At 38.6% G+C, this 23,025-nt stretch overlaps 1 protein-coding gene across 2 annotated transcripts in view; it reads left to right on the top strand.

Annotated features, from left to right (window-relative positions):
• ADCY8 (adenylate cyclase 8) overlaps positions 1–21,617 on the top strand; it is a 116,516-nt gene extending 94,899 nt beyond the window's left edge. For both annotated transcript variants that reach the window (XM_030971180.1, XM_030971179.1), the window contains 7 exons: positions 253–425; positions 3,193–3,274; positions 7,681–7,839; positions 11,516–11,662; positions 17,179–17,271; positions 19,451–19,565; positions 21,049–21,617. In XM_030971180.1, coding sequence (XP_030827040.1) covers positions 253–425; positions 3,193–3,274; positions 7,681–7,839; positions 11,516–11,662; positions 17,179–17,271; positions 19,451–19,565; positions 21,049–21,536 — 1,257 coding nt within the window. In that variant the 3' untranslated portion in view covers positions 21,537–21,617. The remainder of the gene's footprint in view (positions 1–252; positions 426–3,192; positions 3,275–7,680; positions 7,840–11,515; positions 11,663–17,178; positions 17,272–19,450; positions 19,566–21,048) is intronic.
• Positions 21,618–23,025: the final 1,408 nt, after the last annotated feature.

The following is a 23,025-nucleotide window of genomic DNA, read 5'->3' as shown; positions in this document are numbered from 1 at the left end:
TATAATGCAATGAAAATGCTATAAAGGCACAGAAAATGATCTCTGCTGACATGGAGGTACCATGAAAAATATGGAATTTGTAATTTCACTTCTATTTTAACAAAACACTTATTTTCAAAGTGCCTGGGCCCTAAAAGGACTTAGCTGAGCACTGAAATTCAAAATAATCTTTCCATACTTCTGGTTACTCTCTTGTTTTCATAGATGCTTATCTGTGATCACCAGAATTAACCAATGCTGTTTTCTGTCCAGTATTTTGTCTTCACTGGTGTGCTGGCAATGGTGACTTGCGCAGTCTTTCTTCGTCTCAACTCTGTCCTGAAGCTGGCAGTGCTTCTCATCATGATTGCCATCTACTCTCTGCTGACTGAGACCATTTATGCTTCCCTTTTTCTGCAATATGACAACTTTCACCACAATGGAGAGTAAGTGTTCACAGCCCCCTTCAGGAACTGCTTTTTCTTAAGGTGATGGTTCAAGTCTTGCCAGAGTATGAGTGTATTGGATAGCACCATAGTTAAATGTGGAGTGGTGGTTGCAACAGGCAATGACTAATTCAAAATGATTCATAACCTGTTTTTTTCTCCAGCCTTTTTATTAAAATGTTCATTTCATGAGGGCATTTAAATATTGATCAGGACTTGTCTTTTACATCTCCTATAGTCTATCAGTGCTGACTAAAAATATGCATTGCAATGCACATACCTTGGTCATTTCTATTCTTGAAAGCCCCAGAGATACCAATTGAAAAATTCCCCTCCATTTAAGAAAACAGGATTGAACAACTGATTTTTTAGAATAAAATCCAAACAAATAATGTGCACTTGTGAAAGATATAAGGAACACAGGCATGATCCTGTTTTGTAGGAGAGTGCTTGAAGGACATTCTCCTCCTCCTTCTACTCCTCCCGGGTTTCCTTCCCAGGAAGAGGAACTGAAGAAGATCCACAATGATTTGCAGAATCAGAGAGGCAATTAGTGTTGCAATAACTGAATCTAGAGCAGCAGCAATTTAAATCATTCAGAAAAACACTTATTCAGCCTTTGATACTTGACTAGGGTAGTATTGCTGTTGCTTGTGGTTGTAAGTACAGATGAAGATGCTCAGAGTGAGAGAAAAGCGGGGATTTGCAGTACAATTAATCCTCCCAAAAGCCACATCCCTACACATAGCAAGGCTCTGCATGCACAGCTTTCCTTACTTGCTTCCTACAGTACCAAGGTACCAGAGATTTGGGCTGAAATTCCTTTTTCTAATGCTAGTTATCATTGTACAGACATATCATATAGCCAGAACAGACCCCAGCAAACCTGAAAAAGGGCAGTAAGCAATACTTTGGCTAAGTACCTAGAAGTAGAAATCATGATAATTGTTACTAACCAGGCATTTCTTTTGTGTGGAAATCTTGAAGAATTCAGAGTAGCCTCTATTCCCTGTCAATAAAACTCTCTAGTGACTGTTATCACAGAAGAATGAGAAAGAGGAAAGAATATTCCCTGAGTAGCCAACAGCCATAGGGAAAACAGGGAAATCAGTTGAGATGCTCCTCTCTCAGAACAAGGATAGGAACTTAAGCTCTGATATTAGGGACAATGAAGTTCAAGACTGAAGTTCAAGACTCTGAAAATTATTTGGTTTTTAGCTATATAAATAATTTGAAAAAAAGGGTTTGCAGCTCCTTGCAAAACTCAACCAGCTATGGTGGGTATAGCTACAACACCACAATATGCAATAACAGGGGACTTTTATAACTAAGACCTTTAAGGCTCTTGCCTTTAGCCAGTGTACAAGGGGTCCTTTAGGAATGTGCTCATTTGGAGGTTGTATTTTGGGCAACTTCAAAATAGGTAACATTTGAACTCCAGCATATTTGCAGATGACAAGGATACTTCCTGCCTGCTCTTGCTCTGTGTTGATGACTCATCCCACAGCAGCACATTTCCAGCACGGTAAATTCATTAGGACCACAAAGGCATCTCTCTCACTAGAAAGTTTTCTTTTGGTTTAGTCTCAAGTTCTGCTCTTTCCTTCTCTAATTTCTCTGTCATAGTAGTCCTCCGACAAATAGCATCCCATACTTCTTTAAAAATTACTATGGAAAACAGATCCAGTATTTGTTCTTAGATCTCGAGGCAGACTAAGATTGTCCCAAAACCTCTTCTCATTTACTCTTTTTTTTTTCAAAATGTCAAGGTTTTATCACCACACAACAACTTCCTTTTCTCATTTCCCTTCAACAGAATAATTGAAAAGTATTCCTGTTCAATTAAACTCCAATTTTTTTTCTCCCATTTGCTTTACTATAAGTTTGGCTCTACCATTTCCTGAACCTCTTTTGTCTGTTCCCTGGGAAATATGCTTTTTAAAAAAAAAAAACCTGGCATACAGAGATATTTTCTTCAGCTTTTATTCATCTTTCTACTGTAATTTCTCTCAATAGTTGAAACCCCCTGTTACTGCTTTTAACCCCTTTAATTTTATTTTAAATTTTGTTTGTGCTCCATACACGGCACCTCAGTGATTTCATACAGCAGATTTCATACAGCCAGTACCTGCTTGGCTCATCTTCCCTGTGGTCTGCAAGGGTTCCCTTTACCTCCCTTGTCACAGGCTTCTCTGGTCTCCTCTTTTTAGCTCAGTAAAACCAGTCCTAGCTACTGTTTGCCATTTTTTTGGTCCTCTTTTAATCCATGCTATATCCCTGTCATCTCCAAACCCTTCTCACAATATGTTTAATTTCAGCTCCTGCCTTGGAGTTCATCCTTTATCTCTAGCTTTATTCATTGGGCTTTTACTTCCACAGTCTGGAAGTTTCCCTTTGTCAGCTCCACCTCAACCTTTCCCCCCACTGTCACCTCCTGCACCCCACAGGGGCTGTCACCAGGCTCCCAGGAGGGGACTGACTGACACACAGCTTGCATATCACATTTGAAAGTGAAAGATCATCACCTCCTGCATACCTCCTGTAGGCTACAATTTAGTTACTTAAGATGCGTCTCCAAACAGGGAGCTCTCCAATTACACTCCTGTTCTCTTGAACTAATTACTGCTAAATTAAATTTTCAAATATGGTGGATTTCTTTTTAATGAACAACAAAAATTACCACTTATGAAATGAAACTTCTGAACAATTACAACACTGACAAATAAATGACTGTATTTTACTTTGTTGTTTGTTTGTTTTTTTCCAGCACAGACTTCCTGGGTACAAAGGAGGCATCTTTACTACTGATGGCAATGTTCCTTTTAGCTGTATTTTATCATGGTCAACAGGTAATGCAAACATTTTCTTCAACCTTTCCCTTTGTCCCTTGCAATTGCAAGATGTGACAACAACTACTTTTAAAATACCACCTGCCTTTTTACCCTCTTGAGCATATGACCTTTTGCAATTTAATAAACCATATACAGAATCTGATTAAAGAAGGCCCATATCTGACACTGTCTAGCATTCTTAAAGAACATGAGCAATATTCTATTCAGCAATACTCACATAGCATTTTCTATTTGAAGGAACAAACAGGACAGCATTATTTTAGACACATGTGCAGTTCTGGAGGCACCTGACAGCTCCAGTGCACCTGAGGAGGCATAAACCCAAAATATAGTAAGAAAATAAAAACCAATAAATAATGAAACTACTGTGAAATAGCTTATTCTGTTTATAGAGAAAAAACAACAGACTCTAGGAAATTTGGGTTAATTACCAGTACTTGCTCATCTGTGTCATGGACCACTTACAAGAATTCTTTCTCATGGACCTAGACCTTAAACGGGATTCAGGGGCCTCAGAGTGTTAGGACTGACATCCTTGAGGAGGAATTGAGAAACTGGGTATTTCAGGAATATGTACACAATGCACAGGGAGAGAGAACTATGGCAAATTTAGATCTAAAATAACAAATGCATTGAATAAAAACCAGCTAAAGCAGGGTGTTTTCTCCACAGTGTTTCTGGCTCTCAAGCTCTGGATGTCAAACATGCTGAGTTGAGGCAGTTTCTAATCACAAAAAGGAAGGGGCACACTGCTCTAAAGAAAGCACCAAGCACAGTTGCCTTTAGACATGGTTGACTTGCCTAAAGCTTTTCCCCTCAAGACCATTAGGCTGATAAACTCCAGCATTTCTCAATCCTCCTGGAATGAGGTAGTGAGAGGAATGATGCTGTGATGAATAAGACAATATTAGGCACTTTATTACAATAACTTTCTAAGCTGTCCCAGAAGTCAGAGCCTCCATTCCTTCCACATAAGAGCAAAAAGAATCCAACACTTAAATATTCTATTAATTTTCCTACTGTTTATCTTCGTTTTGGGGGAATGAGGAATGAGTGAGTAGGGGAAGCAAGGCATGAAATGCATTTTGCACAAGGTGCAGATTCATATTTGATGGAAATCAATGAACTGTGACCTGTCTTCATCACGACATAAAGTCCACTTAGGAATCATATGGAATAAATAAGAGCTGATCCACTCAAATTTGGGATAAGCCTTATAGTATTCCAAATGATTATTAACATATGTCAAGATAAAAATATCAGGCTTGGGAATCAGCCAAGGTACTGAGAAAAACAACACTAGACAAGTTTAGGTGAAATAAGAATTAGGCTGAAGCCGGGCAATGATCTTCAGGATACCAATCCTGAGTGTAAATGTCTGTCTTCTACAAAAGCCTGATCTGGGTGTTTAAGAGTGTTTTCCAGCCCAGAGGCCAGTAGGCAGAGCACAAGTTATTTTCCATTTTATTAACCTTTCTGGTTCCATAAAACAGGATGGTTGGACTAGAACTGCCCTTGGAAATGGTCCCTGAGATGTGCTAAGTTCTGCATGTTCTCCCAAAGTGTTCATAAGGCCGGTCTATCAATTTAACAGCATCCAAAGGCAGAGTCCAGGAACATTTCATTGAATTATTTATTTTTTTATTATAGAGTTAACATAAAGATTTATGTATAGTTGTCAACTTAATATATATATAAGTTCAATTCAAACCACATTAAAAAAACCAAAAAACAAAAACTCTTCTGAAGTATGAATTGGGGAGTACATTAAGTTCAATAAAGCTGTCCTCCAGCATGTCTTCCCATCTCACAAGCTGCAAAAGTTACCTGAAGTAGAATAGCTTAAAACTTTTCTTATTCTAGGTGTATTTACTGAAAAAGATTATTTTTGTAAGATCATATTTATGGATGATCTATTTTTGAATAATCAACTATTTTCTTTTATCCATTGTGATTTAAAGTTAATGCCATATTTAGAACCCAAAGTTTAAAATTAAATTTGAGAAAAAGGTGTGTGGTACCATCTTATTTAATTTAATTGCATGTGACAATTGTCAGATGTGGTTGGGTTGTGCAGCATACAGAGGACATAATGTTAGGCTTTCTGTGCAATACATCTCCCTTTTCTTCACCAGCTATTGTAATTAGAGGTGTTTCTTGAAGGTACATATCAGGGCAGGAAAACATGGACACTTTGGGATTTAAATCCATGAATATTTCTTCAGAAAATCAAACAACAAACCTTAAACTCGACCCTACAAGTCTTTTCGTTTTAGCAAATATAAGAACTTAGCAAAACATCTTCTTAATATTTTTTATTTTCAAATCTCATATATATCACTCCTTTCTTTCTGAGCTGACAATGCCATCTTGGTAGTCCACTGATGATGAAAGAAAAATATTTCATGTTTAAATGTGATCACAAATAACCAGAACGATGTTATCTAAAATGTAAAGATTAGCTGCTGCTATTCTGAGCTAAGCTTAGAGATGTGACATTTCCCTGTAGAGCAGCATAAAAAATTCAACTCTGAAAAACTACCACACTTTTTTGCCAAGCTCTTATTGTAGTAGCATTAAATATCTTGAAGCATCAAAGAACCCAAAATCCAGCATCAGCTCCTCTTTGAAGTCAATCTTTGAAATACCTTTAGAACTCCTGGAAAACTTACAGATAATTTTTTCTTCTCAGTTAGTTGGTAGAGATAAAAGCCAGTTATCTGGTATGGGCTCTGTCTTCTAACAACAAAGAAAACTGAAAAAGGTTGAAATATATGTTTAAAATACTCTTTCCTGACAGCCTTTTTTGTTGCCATTATTTCAGGGGATTAATGGTCACAAGACAGAAGATCAACATATCAGTAGAAAAAAGTTTGTTTATAAAGCTGGCTACAGCACCCAGGGGGCAAGTAAATCACTGCCAAGTTGCATACAGGCTTTGGAAGTTTCTATCAAGCCACAGTCACTTTCAGCTTTTAGGAAGGAAAGCTCCCTAGAGTACAGCCAACAAATAAGGTCCCTTGCAAAGTGCTTGGCTTTTTTTCTCCTGAAGAGTTTTCCATTCATGACTGCTGCTGACTAAAACTGTGACCAAGATGAGTCACCAAACAATGCCTGAACCCCCTCTTAGTCATTCCCACCCACTGCAGGCTGCTCCTTTATTTTAGTTTGGTATATGAATTATATTTCAAAAAATTCCTCTATCCCAGCACCTTCTGATGTCTTTCAAAATTGTAAAATTCATCTATTTGCTGGCACAATACCGGCAAATAGATGGGTCTTCTTTGCTGGATGTTATTATATCTGGTTGGAGCATCTCAGACCTCAAAAATAAATGTTCTCTTTCAGTTTACTAACTGTATATATATATATTTCCATCATTTTCAGTAATGCTGTAGCTTAATAAGTCACCCCTTGTGCAAGCTACAGCATCACCTGCCTTGAAATCTGCTTAAAACTCTGCTTCAGTGTGATGCACGCAAAATCTCTGGCAGTGTTGGGCTTGTCCATGTGCTGACACACGTGTGCCTCTCAGGCGAGTGACACAAGGCTTCAACATGTTCCCTGCTTCAGCTAGGAGACAGCTGCCATTCATACTTAAATTAATAAGAATTTATACATATCTATATCAACAATGCATGTATATGTATGCCTGTATAAGCTCTGCTGTGCACAGCTTTGTTCTGCACACACACCACACTGGAAATAATTTCACTTCAGTTTTTAGGTGTGGGTATCAGGCAGTGAGACTTTGCATGGATAAACTGTGATTGTAGACTCTGATCCCACAGTACGGGCACAGAGTATTGGAGGGATGACAAATAGCATATTTTCTATTATTTTTTATAAGATTAAAGTTGCAAATAATTGCATGTCCCAACAGTATATCATTTTTGTGCCCCAGATTTGGATGTTCTCTTTAGGAGCACTTTGGGCTGTTATACAGATTTTGCTAAAAGATGTTCATTCTTGAGAAGGACATCCTTGACAAGAGTTTAGAGTTAGCCTTGTGCTAATTTTCTCATTTAAATTGAAAACACATGGAAAGGGGAATATATTTATTTCATATCAATACCTGCCAACACCTTATCTCCTGTCAGACTCTGTTATCTAAATAATAAAGATATACTTAAAGGGAAAATAATTTGGTGGCAGTTTACATCCACTGACCATAGCAGTAACATGCCAAACATTATTTTTTTCAAGATTACTCTGAGAGTCTCACTGTACATAAGGCAAAGAAATAATCTCTTTTTCTGGCAAGAAAATCAAATTGTTTCAGAGATCTTCAGCAGCACTGAAGGTGGTTACGTGGCAGGAGCAGCCTGCCAGGATGGCAACACAATCTCTACTCTTCTCTTGTCAGGTTTTATTTTTGCTTCTTTTTCTTTCTGAATCTACAGCTTGAATACACAGCAAGGCTGGATTTTCTGTGGCGTGTTCAAGCAAAAGAAGAAATCAATGAAATGAAGGAGCTGAGGGAGCACAATGAGAACATGCTAAGGAATATTTTACCCAGTCACGTTGCTCGTCACTTCCTGGAGAAGGATCGGGATAATGAAGTATGTGTCAATATTCTGATATTTTTGTCTAATTAGTAAAATAAAAGTAAATCTGATAGGAAACTGTTGAAACCTATTTCTTAATAAGATTCATTGCACAAACACTTCCAATATTTGGTATCAGATCAACATTGAAAAATAATCATGTTTTAAAGTAAAGGTTTTAGGACCACACCTGGAGTTATGTTTCCATGTTCTGAACCCACCAGTAGGAAACTTATGGGCCCCACATAGAGAAATTCTAGCAATAATTCACCAAGATGTCGATGGGATTGGAGGACATAACACACGAGGAGAGGCTGAGACAGCTGAGATCATAAAACTTTAAGAAGGAAAGACTGAAAGAGCATCTCATTGTTTCCTTCAAATACCTAATGAGTGTTTATAAAGAAGACATTATATAGACAATTATGTCTCATTATTAGACATTAATGAGCTCCCTGAGAAGGGATCTCATTAATGTATTTAAATGTCTCCAAGGCAGGTACCAAGAGGATGGTGCCAGGCTCTTTTCAGTGGTGCCCAGGGACAGGACAAGGATCAATGGCAATAAATTAAAATACAAGATGTTCCACCTCAACATGAGGAAGGATTGCTTTACATAGAGAATGGTAGGCCCCTGGAAGAGGCTGCTCACAGAGGTCTCAGTCACCCTCTCTGGAGACATTCCAAACCCACCTGGATGCATTCCTGTGTAACCTGCTCTAGGTGACACTGCCTGGGCAGGGGGGTTGGCCTGGATGACCTCCAGAGTTCCCTTCCAGCCCCAGAAATTCTGTGATTCTGTGATTTTTTTCAGTCTGTGAAGGCAGAGCAGGGCTCAGCCGTCAAATCGAAAGGGCTGTGAAAAACTTGATCTTAGTCCTGCTTTGAAAGCAAACTGTATTAAATGAGATTCAGAAGTCTGTTCCAATCTATGAGTCTATGAAAATCTAGTATTTGAGTCTATGAAAATCTACTATTCATAAAAAAGATAGGTGAGTTTAACAGAATGTCTGTGCAAGTTTATGATAGCCCAGTTTTGCAGAAGTATTTTTAGAGCCCTGACAGTGACTATGGAAGGAACAAGCTGCAAAAGACCCGAGGCTCTCATATCTGCAGACACAAGAGAACATTTTTGCCATTTCATATTGCCCCTGAATTGCCTGTTTGTGGCAGATAACAAAACTCCCATTTCAGTAACAGAGTTTGTGGCTATGTTCCTAAAAATTGTTTGCACTACACAAAGAAAAACATGGTAATGGAGTCTCTGAATATTCCTAACATAAAGTTTGAAGATGGATAAAGGAAATTCCAGAATTAGTTTCTGAAAGCAGCAGTAAGTCACTTACTCCTCATTTGAAACAATGTAAATGCATATTATAATATTACATATATATTAAGGTACTGTATGATGAAATTGGATTTTTTCATGCAATGTTGGAATTATTTTTTTTAATGGGCAGAAATGTTGCAAGATTCACCTTGCCAGCACTGACATATCTACTGATGGTGCAGCAAAAACGAATTAAGGCCACCATTTTCTGTTGTACATTTTGGAAATGGATGTAGGCAGCCTAATTAGACTGCACAATGAGGAATCATTGTGTTCTGATTTCAAGTATCACCTAGGGAAGGATGACACAGTGAGAAGCTACAAGAAAAAGCACTTTAGAAATCACTCTTGAGAAATTTTAAACTCTGCGGGTATGAAAGTGCCGTAGAAACCCTGCTATGCACATGAGAAAATGTGAGTGTGAAAGCAACCAGGTTCAAAAGTTTCATTGCAAATGAAGCAGACCTCGATACCAGCCAGCAGTGTGTTCTGGCATGTCTGTATTATGGATTTTCAGGGAATAAATTTCCCATCTTACACTTTCATTCACGTACAGTCACATGCATAATAATCTTCAGAAGCAAGCAGATGCCCCATGGATCACTGCTGATGCTTCAGTAATTTGCCACTGAATTAAATTCCACCACCCCTGCTTTTTGTAAGGCAATTTCCAGAGTAACTATACTTGGGGATGATTTATGCATGAGCTGGCAGACAGAAAAATCTACCAGATTTCAGTGCAATCAATCCTGCAGTTCATGTCTGGCCATTAAGTTAATTTCTCTGCTCTCAAAAAAAATGAATTCCCAAATATGTACTGTAATGATTTCTTATGGATGTTTTATTTCTGTCCTTATGCTTCTTACCAAAAATAGAAAAATGGAGCAACTGAAGGCTCAGGCAGTTGTTTTCTATCTTCATGATCCAAGGCATGAGTATGGCTGAGTGTATTCATACTTCTCCTAGCACACATTGTCAGATCTTTCATAAGCATCCACAAATTAATGTGCGCATTACCTCTTTCTATACCCACAAAAGGGAATAAGAGTGTTCTGAGAGTATGGCTTCCATGACCCTGAAGATGCTCTTGAAAGAGAAAGCATAAGGGCAGGAAGGGAATCAATCATCTTTTCTCAATCAAGGTTTTGCCGTGGCTTTGAAAACGAGAATTTCCCCATGTTTACTCCAAGACACATTGCAAAGGAGCCTGGATAAGCAGAAGCATTAGCAGCACATCAGAGAGCAGAGCAGAGGTTCAGGATGCTTTTCTAGGGAGAAGCAGGATGAAGAAAGAAGGGCCTGAATTGGTCATGTCAAGTGTATGACAATCAGCAGTAAATCTTTTTTATCATGGAACGAAAGCATCAATATTTCTTAAAGGCATTAACAAGAACTTTGATAAAAAATTCTTCTGGTCATAACAAAATGTTCATTAATAGAAATGGAAGTGTCCACCATTACCTAAAACTACAGAAGTTGAAGACAGGAAAAAAAAATCAAAGGAGAATACATATGATGGTGGTATATTAGCTGCAAGAAAAGCATACCAGGAGTTGTGGTAGCAATCCCTGGAATCTTTAAAGTTGAAATTTGGGGTTTTTTCCCTAAAAATTAGCTTTAGTTCAGACAAGAACTGTCTACATTTTCACATATGTAATGACACAAGCCTCTTCATAAATAAATCTGTCATTCAGTACCAGAGTGAATTGTATGAATAATGTAAGTGGAAGCTTATTCCAAGGCATAATTTATCCTAATAGCCTCTGTGACTGATCCCTTATAAGCTGCTTTCTGTCCTCCCCAGTAACTCTATTACTACTCCTACTTCTGTTTCTCCCTCCTTTTGAACCCTAAGAGCAGGAACATCTCCCAGAGCCAGGCAACCAAAGAGCTCCACAGCCACCTTAGGAGAACTAGAGTTTACCAGAGAGTAAGGTTTTTCTGAAAACTTGTGAATAAACAAACTTGTAAAGAGCTGCAGTAGTGTGAAGTACAAATTATCCACTAGAAAATGTGATAACTGGTATTTGTACTTGACAATGAATCCTTCATGTATTCAAGTCATTCCTCATTCACTGAAAAGCAAAATTTCTATTTCACTTTTGCTGGTGTAGCTCCTTGACCTGAGAAGCAGAAAGAGCAGGCATTCAAAGAAAGCGAAAACCCTGCATATAATCTTCAATAAAAACATTAAGAGCTGTCAGCCTCCTCCTGTTGAACCTGGCTAACCCTTAAAATACTCATGTCAACATCAGATGTTAAGGAATTATGCATGGAAAAATTAAGAAAGCTATTTTAATTGCTGCCAATTACATTTTCTCCTTTATGTTAATACTTCATTTTTCCTCATTGTTTTTTCAGGAATTATACTCTCAGTCCTATGATGCTGTTGGTGTGATGTTTGCTTCTATACCTGGATTTGCTGACTTTTATTCCCAGACTGAGATGAATAACCAAGGAGTAGAATGTCTGCGCTTACTGAATGAAATCATTGCAGACTTTGATGAGGTAATGCCAGCTACTAGAGGAAACCTGATAGTGTTTAAACTATGAGTTTAAAATGGCAAATATGTCATCCTAAATTATGAAATTTGGTAATTATTTTGTTTCCAATAGTTCTCTGATTTTTTTGCTCATATTACAATTGTCTGGTTTGCTTTTTTGCCCTTCATGCTGCCATACTTTGTTCTGAATGATCTAACGAGATAGAAAATGAAAGCAATTCTCAAGTATAAATATCCATAAAAGCACAAATCTGCACCAGAGTATCTGAAAGTAGAAAATACTTCAGTTCTGTAGAAGAAAGTATGAACATATTTACAACTGTTCTGAAAAACAGTAGTCTAAATACAAACAGGTAAAGGTGTTCCTTTAAAGGTGTTGGTTGAATGGACTCAATGAATATTAAAGGGAAAAACAGTGTCCAGTTAAATGTGAAACAGACAGCTCAGAAGCAAATTTTAGGTAGAGAATGAAAGGTGGTGGTGACATATTAGCTGAGAAGACTTGTCTGGTTAGGATTTTTATAGAGAGATAAATGAAGTTCAGCTGCTTGTTTCACTGAAGAATTCAGTGGTGAAAGGATTTTTTTTTAATGGAAAAGACACAGAAAGGAAATATAATATATTTAGGTATTCTGTTCAGTTAATTTCAAAAAATGAGCTGAGGAGAAGATAAGATAAAAAGGAGGAGATAAGTCAAATCCCCAATGTAGCTATTGCTAGGTGAAAGCAAAGAAAACCAGGTAACTGAAGAGGAAGTCAGGATGAATTTGTATACTCTGCAAAGTAGTTTGTGAGGAAGCTTAGACAGGTGATATCATGTCCTGCAATGAGCCCAAGAGCAATTAAGAAAGGAGACAGAGCATAGGCCAATGAAGAGCTTTAAAAAAATTTCAGAACCAGGAAGGATGAAAAAATACCGCCAAAATTACCTAGCAGAGAGAATTTTAACCTCTATGCTTGCAGGCAGTTTTCAGGAGTGTGTAGCCCTCCTGAGATCCCTGAGTGGTAAAAATAGAATTGGAACCACCTCTACCTAGCAACAAGATTGGACCTGTGCTCCAGACTGCAATGGTCCAGAAAGAAAAGGGAAGGAGAAAATATGGTATCATTGACCTGTGACTTCCATCCTGGGCACTTGCATGGGGAATGAGTGGTTGCTCATAAAGATTGTACCAAGGCTGAGATTACTGACACTGAAATTGAGAGTTTATCCATATAATTGGTGAGATACTAAAACTATGAGTGGGAAAAAGAAGAATTCACTGGGAACACTTCCCTGTGCATTTTAACTGAGAACAAAATCTCTCCCTCACAAGAAGAACTCTGTCATCTGCTAAACTCCTGCACTGCATTCCCCATGGGTATAAATGCCTGCTTCTTACCTCCAGGATCTAGCACAGCTGTCAGCATGCTTCTTGATTAATAGTTTTGTTTTTATTTCCAGATCTGATTAAAATGATTACCACTCAAATTAATTCATAGCAATAGTTTTCACATTAAGATATTTTGTCATGCACATTCGCATAATCTTTACAACAAAATTCCTTTGCTGCTGTGGCAATTACTGAAGACAAGGTTTTAATCAAAACCCTAACACAATATTACTTCCAGGCCCCTAACACCTGCTCTGTAATTAATAAAGGACCTAATTAGAGACTGTATTATGTCCCAGACATGTTTAGTTGAAGAATAGATATGTTCTTGGTACAGGTAGCAAATGAAATTATGGGATCCCCTGCTGACTGCTAACCTACTTGCAGCATGGTGGTGTCATTAGTTTACTCTGTCTGAACAATCTGAAAGGTGATATGCCAGACAGAACCACTGACAGGAGTAACCTTATCCATGGAAAAGGAACCACAAATCATTCCAGGTGCAATGTTACAGGGCTAGCAAGGTTTCCATGTAACTGTTGACTGACACTCTACAATGTCACAGTTCCTTCTTTTTTTTTCCCTGTGCTCCTTGCCAAGACTGCCTGCTGTTCCAAAAAGGCCCTGGGAGGAAAATGCAGATGTGCAGCTTGAGAGCAGAACAGCTCTGATAACCATGGGGAAACACTGCAAGTGAACACCTCTGCAGAGATACCCTGATCTAGAAATCTTAGCAAGGAGTGTAAGACATGGGCACATGATGCCATTTGATACATCCTAGGTGATTTGGGACACCCACAGGGGATTGTCAGCTCCCACTCTGCATTGCCAGAAAACTCATGTTCTGGAGCAGGCCACTGGAGGTGTTCAAGGCAAGAGTACACTAGATCACACTGGGCATATATGTTTAGACAACAGAATCAAGTTCCTAAGCTCAGGTCACATTCTACACTGTCAATTGCCTCTTTTCCTTAGAGAGATAAAATATTAGAGATATCTGTCTACAGGGCCAAAATGATGCTTCTGAATGGAAGCCATAGTAAAAAGTACAAATTTACCTGCTTTGGAAAATGCGATAGGTACATGAGAAAGAAATCTGGGTTATTTCTTCTTTTTAGAGGGTTTTCCTTGTTAATGCAACACAGCAAAGGTTCAGTCTGGATCTCTTTCTTTGCTTTCCACCTAATAGATCTACGTTAGGGAGACAAAGCCAGTTACAAAAAAATATTAAATAAATAGTGAATATTGGAACAGAACCTGTCACTGACAACTGCAGGGGGTAGGTACCCACAGAGGAGTCAGATTGTGGGAAGTGGGAGAAAGTGGTCCACAAGTGAGTTTTGCAGAATAGGTTGTTGACTATTGTCAAAATACAGCCTTCACTCAGTTTTCTTTTTCCCTCATGGTTCACAAATTTTTTGACTTCCAAATTATCCAGTCTTCCTGCCAGCTGAGGCAGAACAGGAGGTGCTAGTTTCTGGACTGGCAAAAAGAAACAAATATGAACATTGAAAAGCTACCTTTTATAGTTATTCGCTTTTCTTATGACTGTAGTTCTAAGACACATACAGGGATAAACTCCCTCTTGTAGAGACATTCGACCAAAAAATTAACATTATAACATTTCTGCAGATATTATGAGTCTTGAAGGACTTTTTTAATGTAATATTCTTTCTAGGCTATTTAATCTGTCATTTGTGTATGTTAATGTTACAGTTGGGCTTTGTGTTTTCAGAGGAGCTTTCTTGTTCACAGGTTCTTTTCTTTTATTGCATTTTATTTATCCTGCAGTAATTTACATAGTGTATATCACAACAGATACTATGTTGCCACAAGCAGAGGTTTCAACAGAACACTGGACTCTGCTTTCAGATTCTTTGATTACTTTGCAGTTGTGTGCTATGTCCTGCAATATTCCTTTTCTGTACAATTTTGTGATCCCAGGGTCTGACCTACACACAACCTTGGCTGTACATGAATTGCAGCATCAAGCCATCAGTTTCTTTTTAGACACAAACCACATTCTAGTGTTTGAAAATGTGTCCCTGGACTATCGTGTTAAATTAGCAGCCTATTTAAAATGTTTTTACAAATGGCAGCTGATTTAGGACTGAGTTGGAATATCTTTCCCCAATATCAAAATCCATCATCCTGTCACACCATGAAAAAAGTAATTAGTAAATAGACCATTATCTGAAGAAGAGAAGAATCTATTGAACAGACCATATAAAGCAGAAGGAAAAAAGATGCAAACAGGAGATTTGGAAACAATAATGAATGAGGAAAAAACCCATAACTTGGGATGTTTTTTCTAAATTGCATCATAGCCAATGTTTTTTTCTTTCCTAAAAAGGGTAATTTTAGATATTTATTATAAATTTTAAATTAGTGTGTTATTTGCTGTTGCTTCCAGCAACCATCTGGAAGTGAAAATATGGACTGTTTTGAAGCAAGACCATTTTCTCCCCTTGCTCAAACACATGGTGCTCTCAGACTGTTCACAGAGGCAGAGCTACAAGAAACAATCTTTTTCTTTAAGAGAGCAGTTGGAAGAGCTGCCCTTGTAAGAGGGAAAGGTACACAATGGGCTGTTCTGGCAGTTTGAAGAAAAATGAGAAGCAGGTCAAGTCTTTGGACTTTCCTGGCTTGGACAGGAGCCATTAAGCATATGGCTTTGTATTCCCTACGTGGAATGCTGTGCAGCCTCCCTTGGAGACAGATGGTGCCATATCTGCACACCAACAGCAAAGCTCCCAAGGCCCTGGTGCTCCACTGGTGGGCACTGCGGTTACTTTAGTGGCAGGGGATATTTCATGTTCTGCCTTTGGTATGTTTCTCCCTTTGAATGAAATAATGCCTTTAGTGGACAGGAAATTCCAACCCACAAGATGGAAAAAAGAATTCAGAGTTTAGAAAAAGAAAGGGGAAAAATATTTTGTTATATTTTTGCCTGACCACAAAACTACTTTTTTCCATTTAAACCCTAACTAAATTGAGCCTTTAGGATTGAAAGTTTGAAATTCCTTTTCTTGGTGAAGTGCTTTTTTTTCCTCCCATGACTTTGTAACCGTATTGATCCCTCAATTTATTAGACACCATACAGTTTATCACAAAGTTTCACAGGGTATTTGGCATTAACACCAGCAACAGTTTCCTGTGATGAGGTGATTAATGCCCATATCCCATACTCTGTTGTCACTGATAGAATCCACATCCTGAACTCTGCTAAGGTCTTTCAAGGAATGTAAAGCTCTGGCTTCTATTTCTTGGAAAGTCTTAAGTTAAACCATAAATGTGGACTTGGAATAGGGACCAAACTTTCACTCCCACTTCATTCAGTGCTTTAGTCACTCAGCTAAATTTTTTCTTTCTCTTCCAGATTCTCAATCTGACAAGTCCTTTTTAACACCTATAGCTATAGCAAATCCCAAATACATACAGGGATTTACCATTTCCCATTGGTTCTTCGAATTTTTATTAGAAGGGGAAAATACATAAATGTATAGATTGAATGATCCAGTGGACACACTGGTGTCCAGTCTCACCCTAAGTAGGGGGAAGCAGGTGATATAAGAGGACTTGGTGTCTTGCAGGATTCCTTTGGAAGCATCTACCACCATCCATTGACTGTGTATAGAATGGTTTGTCTTGGAAGATCATCTCATTCCAAACCCCCTGCCATGGTCAGGGACACCTTCCACTGGACCAGGTTGCTCAGAGCCCCTGGTCTTGAATATTGGTCTCATCACCATAATTGTTGGTGTAGCAGCACTTACTTTGCAAACAGTTCCTTCAGTAGAGTTATAGGAACAATTTTAAGTCATCAAGTCTTCTATTCACACATACAATAGACAGAGAGTTTGTCTTCACTAGGATTCAGAAATCATATGTCAGGAAATGCAGGACTTGGGTGCATTTCTCTTAGGCTGGAGTATGCATGTCTTATATTATCACTGTGGAATTTACCAAACAGTCCTCAGTGAGTAGATGATGTTCCAGAGTTCCAGATCAGTGTTCCCCGGGACCCAGAATAAATTGTGTGCCATGATGGACTGGAAAGTGTAAAGATACATTCTCACATCTTTAAAAGCATTTTGTGTTAGGAATTACAGAGGTAACAGTATTTTTCTTTTTACATATGTATTAGTTACTAGGTGAAGAGAGATTTCAAGATATTGAAAAAATTAAAACAATTGGCAGCACATACATGGCCGTGTCAGGATTGTCACCTGAAAAACAGGTAAGAGGAAAATTTTCTTTAGGAAGCAAAGCTTGTGATTATTCTGACCATTCATATTCAAAAATATAAGTGTTATCTTTATGTTGTTCATAAAACTTGTTTTGCTAAAATAAAGTAGACATTTGGGGCTTCTGGCAGACAGCAGTTGCACTTCTTGATGAATTGAAATGCCATCTTGTGCTTGGAACAAGAACCATATGGATTCTTTCCTCAAATTTAGGTTTATAGGAGAAAAAAATTTTCTTTCAGTCACACCAATGTGAATCTAGATCAGGTCTATCTATATCTTCAGACATACTCTAAAGCCACCTCAGTAACTCAGACAGGAACATGACTGACAAACCTCCAATAATTGATGAAGAGAGAGGATCTATTAACTGACAGTGTACTTATGCAGGTGTAAGTGTACTCATGCTGCATTTATACCTTTTATTTTTGATACAGCATGTCTACAGACAGCATGATAACTACACATCAAAAAGAAAGCAGGTCATTGGTTCAACTGAAGAACAAGCAAACCAAGCTGAGGGGATAAATAGTCACAGAGGACACACGCACAGTCACAGCCATAAACCTCACATAAGTCAGATGAGAGAAATCCATTCACAATTCCACCCAAGAATTTGCCAGGAAAAAAATTAGATAAGGCTCTAAAATACATCCAGTGAGAAGTCATCTGTTGCTGAAATCTGTTTTTTTGGCAACTGGTGCCAGTCCCCAGGAAGAGCAGCACAAAAGGGGTGTGATGCCCCTGGGGTGTGATGCCCCTGGTCGGTGACAGGCTGGGAATGAGATTTGCCCACATTGATCACAACTTCTGAAAAGCAGCAGCCAGATTATCATGAGCTTTATAAACCAGAAAATTTCCACTGTTTGTTGAGAATACATTATAAAACTCGTGGAGTGTAACTAGCCGAGCATCTCCCACCAACAGAGTAACAAGTGATGCTGACAGCTAGAAATCCATAAAACTAGATGTGCATGGGATTTTTGGTTGTCAAAATGCTTCTGTGTAGATATGAGCAAAGAAGGATAGAACACGAGGGAGATAGTTGGTTATAACTACACAGCTCCTAATCACTTCCTTTAACTCTGGATGGGGATAAAAATTCAAAGGGAGAAAAGCTTTATTGCCTTTCAAAGACTGATTAACTCATCTCCTTTCTTGAACTATAATAGCTTAATGGAATTTTAATGGATGTTTTAAATATACTTGTCATACGTACATGTCTGCCACCTTGTCAGCACCTAAGAGGTGCAGGCTGCTGAGGGAGGTTGGCATGCTGAGAACAGAGCCAGTTCAGGATAAGGACCAAGCATGGTGTGAACAGAGCAGGGTGATGCCAAGGAGAGGTTCATGTTCAGTATTAAACACACAGGCTTATGAAAACTGCAAGGGCTGGACTGCATCATCCTGGGAGAGACAATCCTTTGTACTATGAAGTGGAAATTTGAAGAAGAAATTGCCTTGCTTCAGAACAGATGAGAAGACATCATACAAGCATTGGGCCAAGCCCACAGTCATCTGTTCTGTTGGTGCTCTGGGAAGACTAAAACCTACTGCTGGTCCCCGTGTGTATATTGACTGCTTTGTAGGAATGGAAGGGAAGGAGCAGGGAGCGACTTGCCTGCCCTAAGCAAAGGCAATTAATGAGCTACAGAAGAGCCTTTTCTCTCTCCTTTAAGCAATCCCAGATTGCCTGGCTTGCCCTGTTGTTCCTGTCATCATTACATATCTGAGAGCACTTGAGTTTATGCTTTTCCTTGGTGGCAGTGTCAGCAAAGGAGAATTACACATCCCTCACTTCTTTTATTCTACTTCATCCTTATGTGGGTCATCCCTTGATCTCACTAGATTTTGACCCTTGAGTCTGAGCAATCTCAGTCCTCTCTATACTTTCTTTCTCAGCCTTAGACATGTTTCACATGCTTTGTTAATTCTCATCATTGCCTGATTGTTGACAGAAAGTTACTTTCTCTGGCCCTTTAAGCTGTTCTCTATCCAGTTATACAAGTATAACATAATGGGAAGCATTACCATTAACAGCAGTGTACCTCTCTTTCATCTAGAATGTTGAGGCTAGATTCCAAATGCAAACCCCTGGTACTTGTAGGGATGGGTAACAGATGGGCAAATGAAAAACTTTAGTAACATTTTGGTGTATAACTTTTTCCTCAGCAATGTGAAGACAAATGGGGACATTTGTGTGCTCTGGCTGACTTCTCCATAGCCCTGAATGAAAGCATACAGGAGATCAACAAGCATTCCTTCAACAACTTTGAACTCCGGATTGGTAGGCATGGTTCAAACACCAGAGTTAAAATGAGCTTTATCTGCAAGTCTGTGATTCCACTGAGTACATTCCAGTAACATTGCAAGGACATGCACAATTTATAAGAGTCCAGATACTGTATCCTCTGTTTTCAAATTGACTTCATCCCAGGCAAAGTCAGAAATATGAAATACTCTGTTTGCAGAATATAGGCCCTGGTTTGGGGATTTCAGGAGTTCAAAGTTTCAGTGAATTGTGAATGGGGAACATAATCAATTTACTGTTTTAATAAGACTGGTACTAAGAAGCCATAGATATAACACAGAAAGTGAACAGGATAACCTAGATCCAGCCCCAAGACTGGTACTCACACAGTCTCTAATTAATCTCCCTGCATAATATTCTTCTTCAGTAAAAAAGTAGTTTCTCCCAAACCCTGGGAGTAGTACTTCTGTTTTGCACAAAAACTGAATTCTATCTCTGACGTGACCAGTGGCAGCAGCTCTGAATTGCTGGGATGAGTAAGCAATTGTTCTTAGTGGAATATCCTACAGGGCTAGTGGGATGGGACATAAAAAAGAGACCTGAATATATGGCACATAGCAGGAGTAGATTTGATGACTTCTCACACTAATCTGATCACTGGCCAAAACAAAAAAAATCACCTGGAAGGGACATGTCTTTTATAGATAACCCTACCATAGAAAAACTGAGCTATATTCATCAGTCACAGCATAGAGGGTCAGAGCATCACTATCTGATCTGCACTTCCAGACAATTTTGAATGCAAAACTCATAGTTCCCAAGATTTCTCAAGGAATAGGCATCCACATTTAGCAAGTATGGACCACATGTAAAGATTTCATAGAGCCTGAATGCAAAAGTATTTGATAATATTTCTATCGCCGTTTTAAAAAAATCTAAAAAAAACCCTAAGAAACTAAAATCCTTTTCCAAAAGATATCTTGCACTCTATTAAAATTATTCTTAAATCACTATTCTAGGAAAAAGAAAGGAAAACAACAGATATTGCTTGTATTTTATGCAAAAATGCAGTTTTTCAATAGCTTCAGAGAATGCTTTAATATTTTCACTTTGTGGAACATAAGAATGCAATTTCTGGACTGTATAGCCCAACAAGGTCGCCCTCAACAAATGTAGTTCCAGAAATCTTTTCTATTGTCTGAGAATAAGTTTTCAGGAGCTTTGGCAACAATGTGCAAAATACAGATGACACAAAAGTACTGTGATTCCGCTGACAAGGGTGTTTCATAAAATAAACCTGTTGACATCAGTTTTCAAGTTTTATAGCTTTTCCAGATTTTTTTTTTGTTTAATTTCTTTAAATATGCACCTCTTTCTTAAGCCTGGAGATAAGCATATATGAACCAGGCTTTACCTGGTTCTTAAGTGCAAACACGAGTTTTAGTCATTATTGTATACAGTTTATCTTATTTTTTCTTTCTTTTTTTTTTTTTTTTTTTTTTTTTTTTTTTTTAATTAGGGATTAGCCATGGCTCTGTTGTAGCAGGAGTAATCGGTGCTAAGAAGCCCCAGTACGATATCTGGGGCAAAACAGTGAATTTGGCAAGTCGAATGGACAGCACAGGTGTTAGTGACAGAATCCAAGTGCCTGAAGAAACGTATCTGATCCTGAAGGACCGGGGATTTGCCTTCGACTACCGTGGAGAAATTTATGTCAAAGGTATCAGTGAACAGGAAGGAAAAATCAAAACATATTTTCTTCTAGGAAGAGTTCAACCAAATCCTCTAATCTTACAACCAAGAAAACTGACTGGACAGTATTCATTAGCAGCTGTTGTATTAGGACTTGTACAGTCTCTTAACAGGCAAAAACAGAAACAAATTCTTAATGAGAACAATAACTCTGGAATCATAAAAGGACATTACAACCGGAGGACTTTGCTCACTCCCGGTGGATCTGAGGCAGCAGCCCAAGCAGAGGGGGCTGACAAAACTGAATTGCCATAATCAGCATTGTTTGTGGGGTTGTTTTTGTATTTCTTTTATATATAAAAATAAATATACAAATAAAAAGGGTTTAATTTTTTTCAGAAGGAGTGAGACTTTTTTTTTTACTGGTGTGATATTTTGATGAGATTCAAATTCCTATATTTTAACAAATAGTGTCGGCATCTCCCCCCAGCCAGTGGTTACCTCTGGAAATCCAGACACAGTAGGTGTAGGCCACCACTCAGCTGTATCATCTACCTGCAGAAAGGGGCAATTAATAAACCCCTGACTGGAGGGATTCAGAACATGAATTGTGTAGAAGGTTAATGATGGTAAAAGGAAGAAATACTGTCCACATTTTCAGATGAAAGCAAAATAAAAGTGAGTAGGGCGTTCTCACTTTGACTTGCCTTCAAGTAGATTTACACAATCTAAGGTCACTGCCTTGTCCCCATAACTACAGGAAAAATATTGACAATACAGCTGGAGGATTTCAAGGTGTGTCATCCGCCCAGGTATGAGGGTCTGGAAGGCAGAAGGGATGAATCTTGTCCTAAACTCAGTGATTCCATTGATTTCACTCTTAAAATGGACTAAGGCATCCTCCTCACAGTTGGGTGACTGCACTGTAGGTAAACTGTATGTTGGTGTCTAGCTGACCTCTTGCACCCAAGGCAGTAGGTTAAGGCTCTCTTGTGGGCACTGTCACATCCATCAGTCCTGTTTGGAGGGCTCAAACACACTGTGGTGTCTTGACTGGCACACAGACAAACAGATAACAGAGTTACACCTTGAGTGACATGTCTGATCATACTGCTGAATCAAGTGTACAGCCAAGAAACAAATCAGATTCTCTGGTGTTGTTTTCCAGAGCTTAGCTCTTAACCCTGTCACTAGTCTGAGTTGTCACCAAAACAAGGGTTTTCTGAGGCTGTAGAATGTGTGCATGTTGAAGTACAGTAGGAGACAAAATTCACTGCTAAACTCCCACTCAGCTGCCCCAAGATGAGGGAAAGCCAAGACTGAGAATACCCTAAATTATTTGTGTGCCAGCACAGACAGTCCTACAAGGGCACACCTCAGTGCTACAAGCCCTGCATCAAAAGGAGGTTAACTGTTTGGGGACTGGTTAATCAATGTCACCTTGGAAAGAGTAAATATATAGCCCAGGTCTATGCACTTGTGCCATGATTCACACCAGGCTGCAAAGTGCATGAAACCACTCATCAAGTCTGTTTTCAAAGGAGCTGGGTTTGTTTCAGTAAATATTATCTTTAAAGTAAATCTCAGATGGAAGAGCAGAACCTGTAATCACACAGCAATCCCCAGATGAACCACACTCAAACAGTACAGGGCAACATACAGATTCTTTGTAAATACAGATTTGCTTTGTGCAGGCTGCAGTTACCTGGCCCTTAATAAAAACTGGGGATTCTTAGGACCACTGCTGCTGGATTAGACTCAGTTTTACAAGATGGCCAATTTGGCTAGAACATCCTGACTAATA

The sequence above is a fragment of the Camarhynchus parvulus genome, chromosome 2 (assembly GCF_901933205.1).
Source record: "Camarhynchus parvulus chromosome 2, STF_HiC, whole genome shotgun sequence".
NCBI classification, from domain to species: Eukaryota; Metazoa; Chordata; class Aves; order Passeriformes; family Thraupidae; genus Camarhynchus; species Camarhynchus parvulus.
This window is presented reverse-complemented; position numbering and strand designations above follow the sequence as displayed.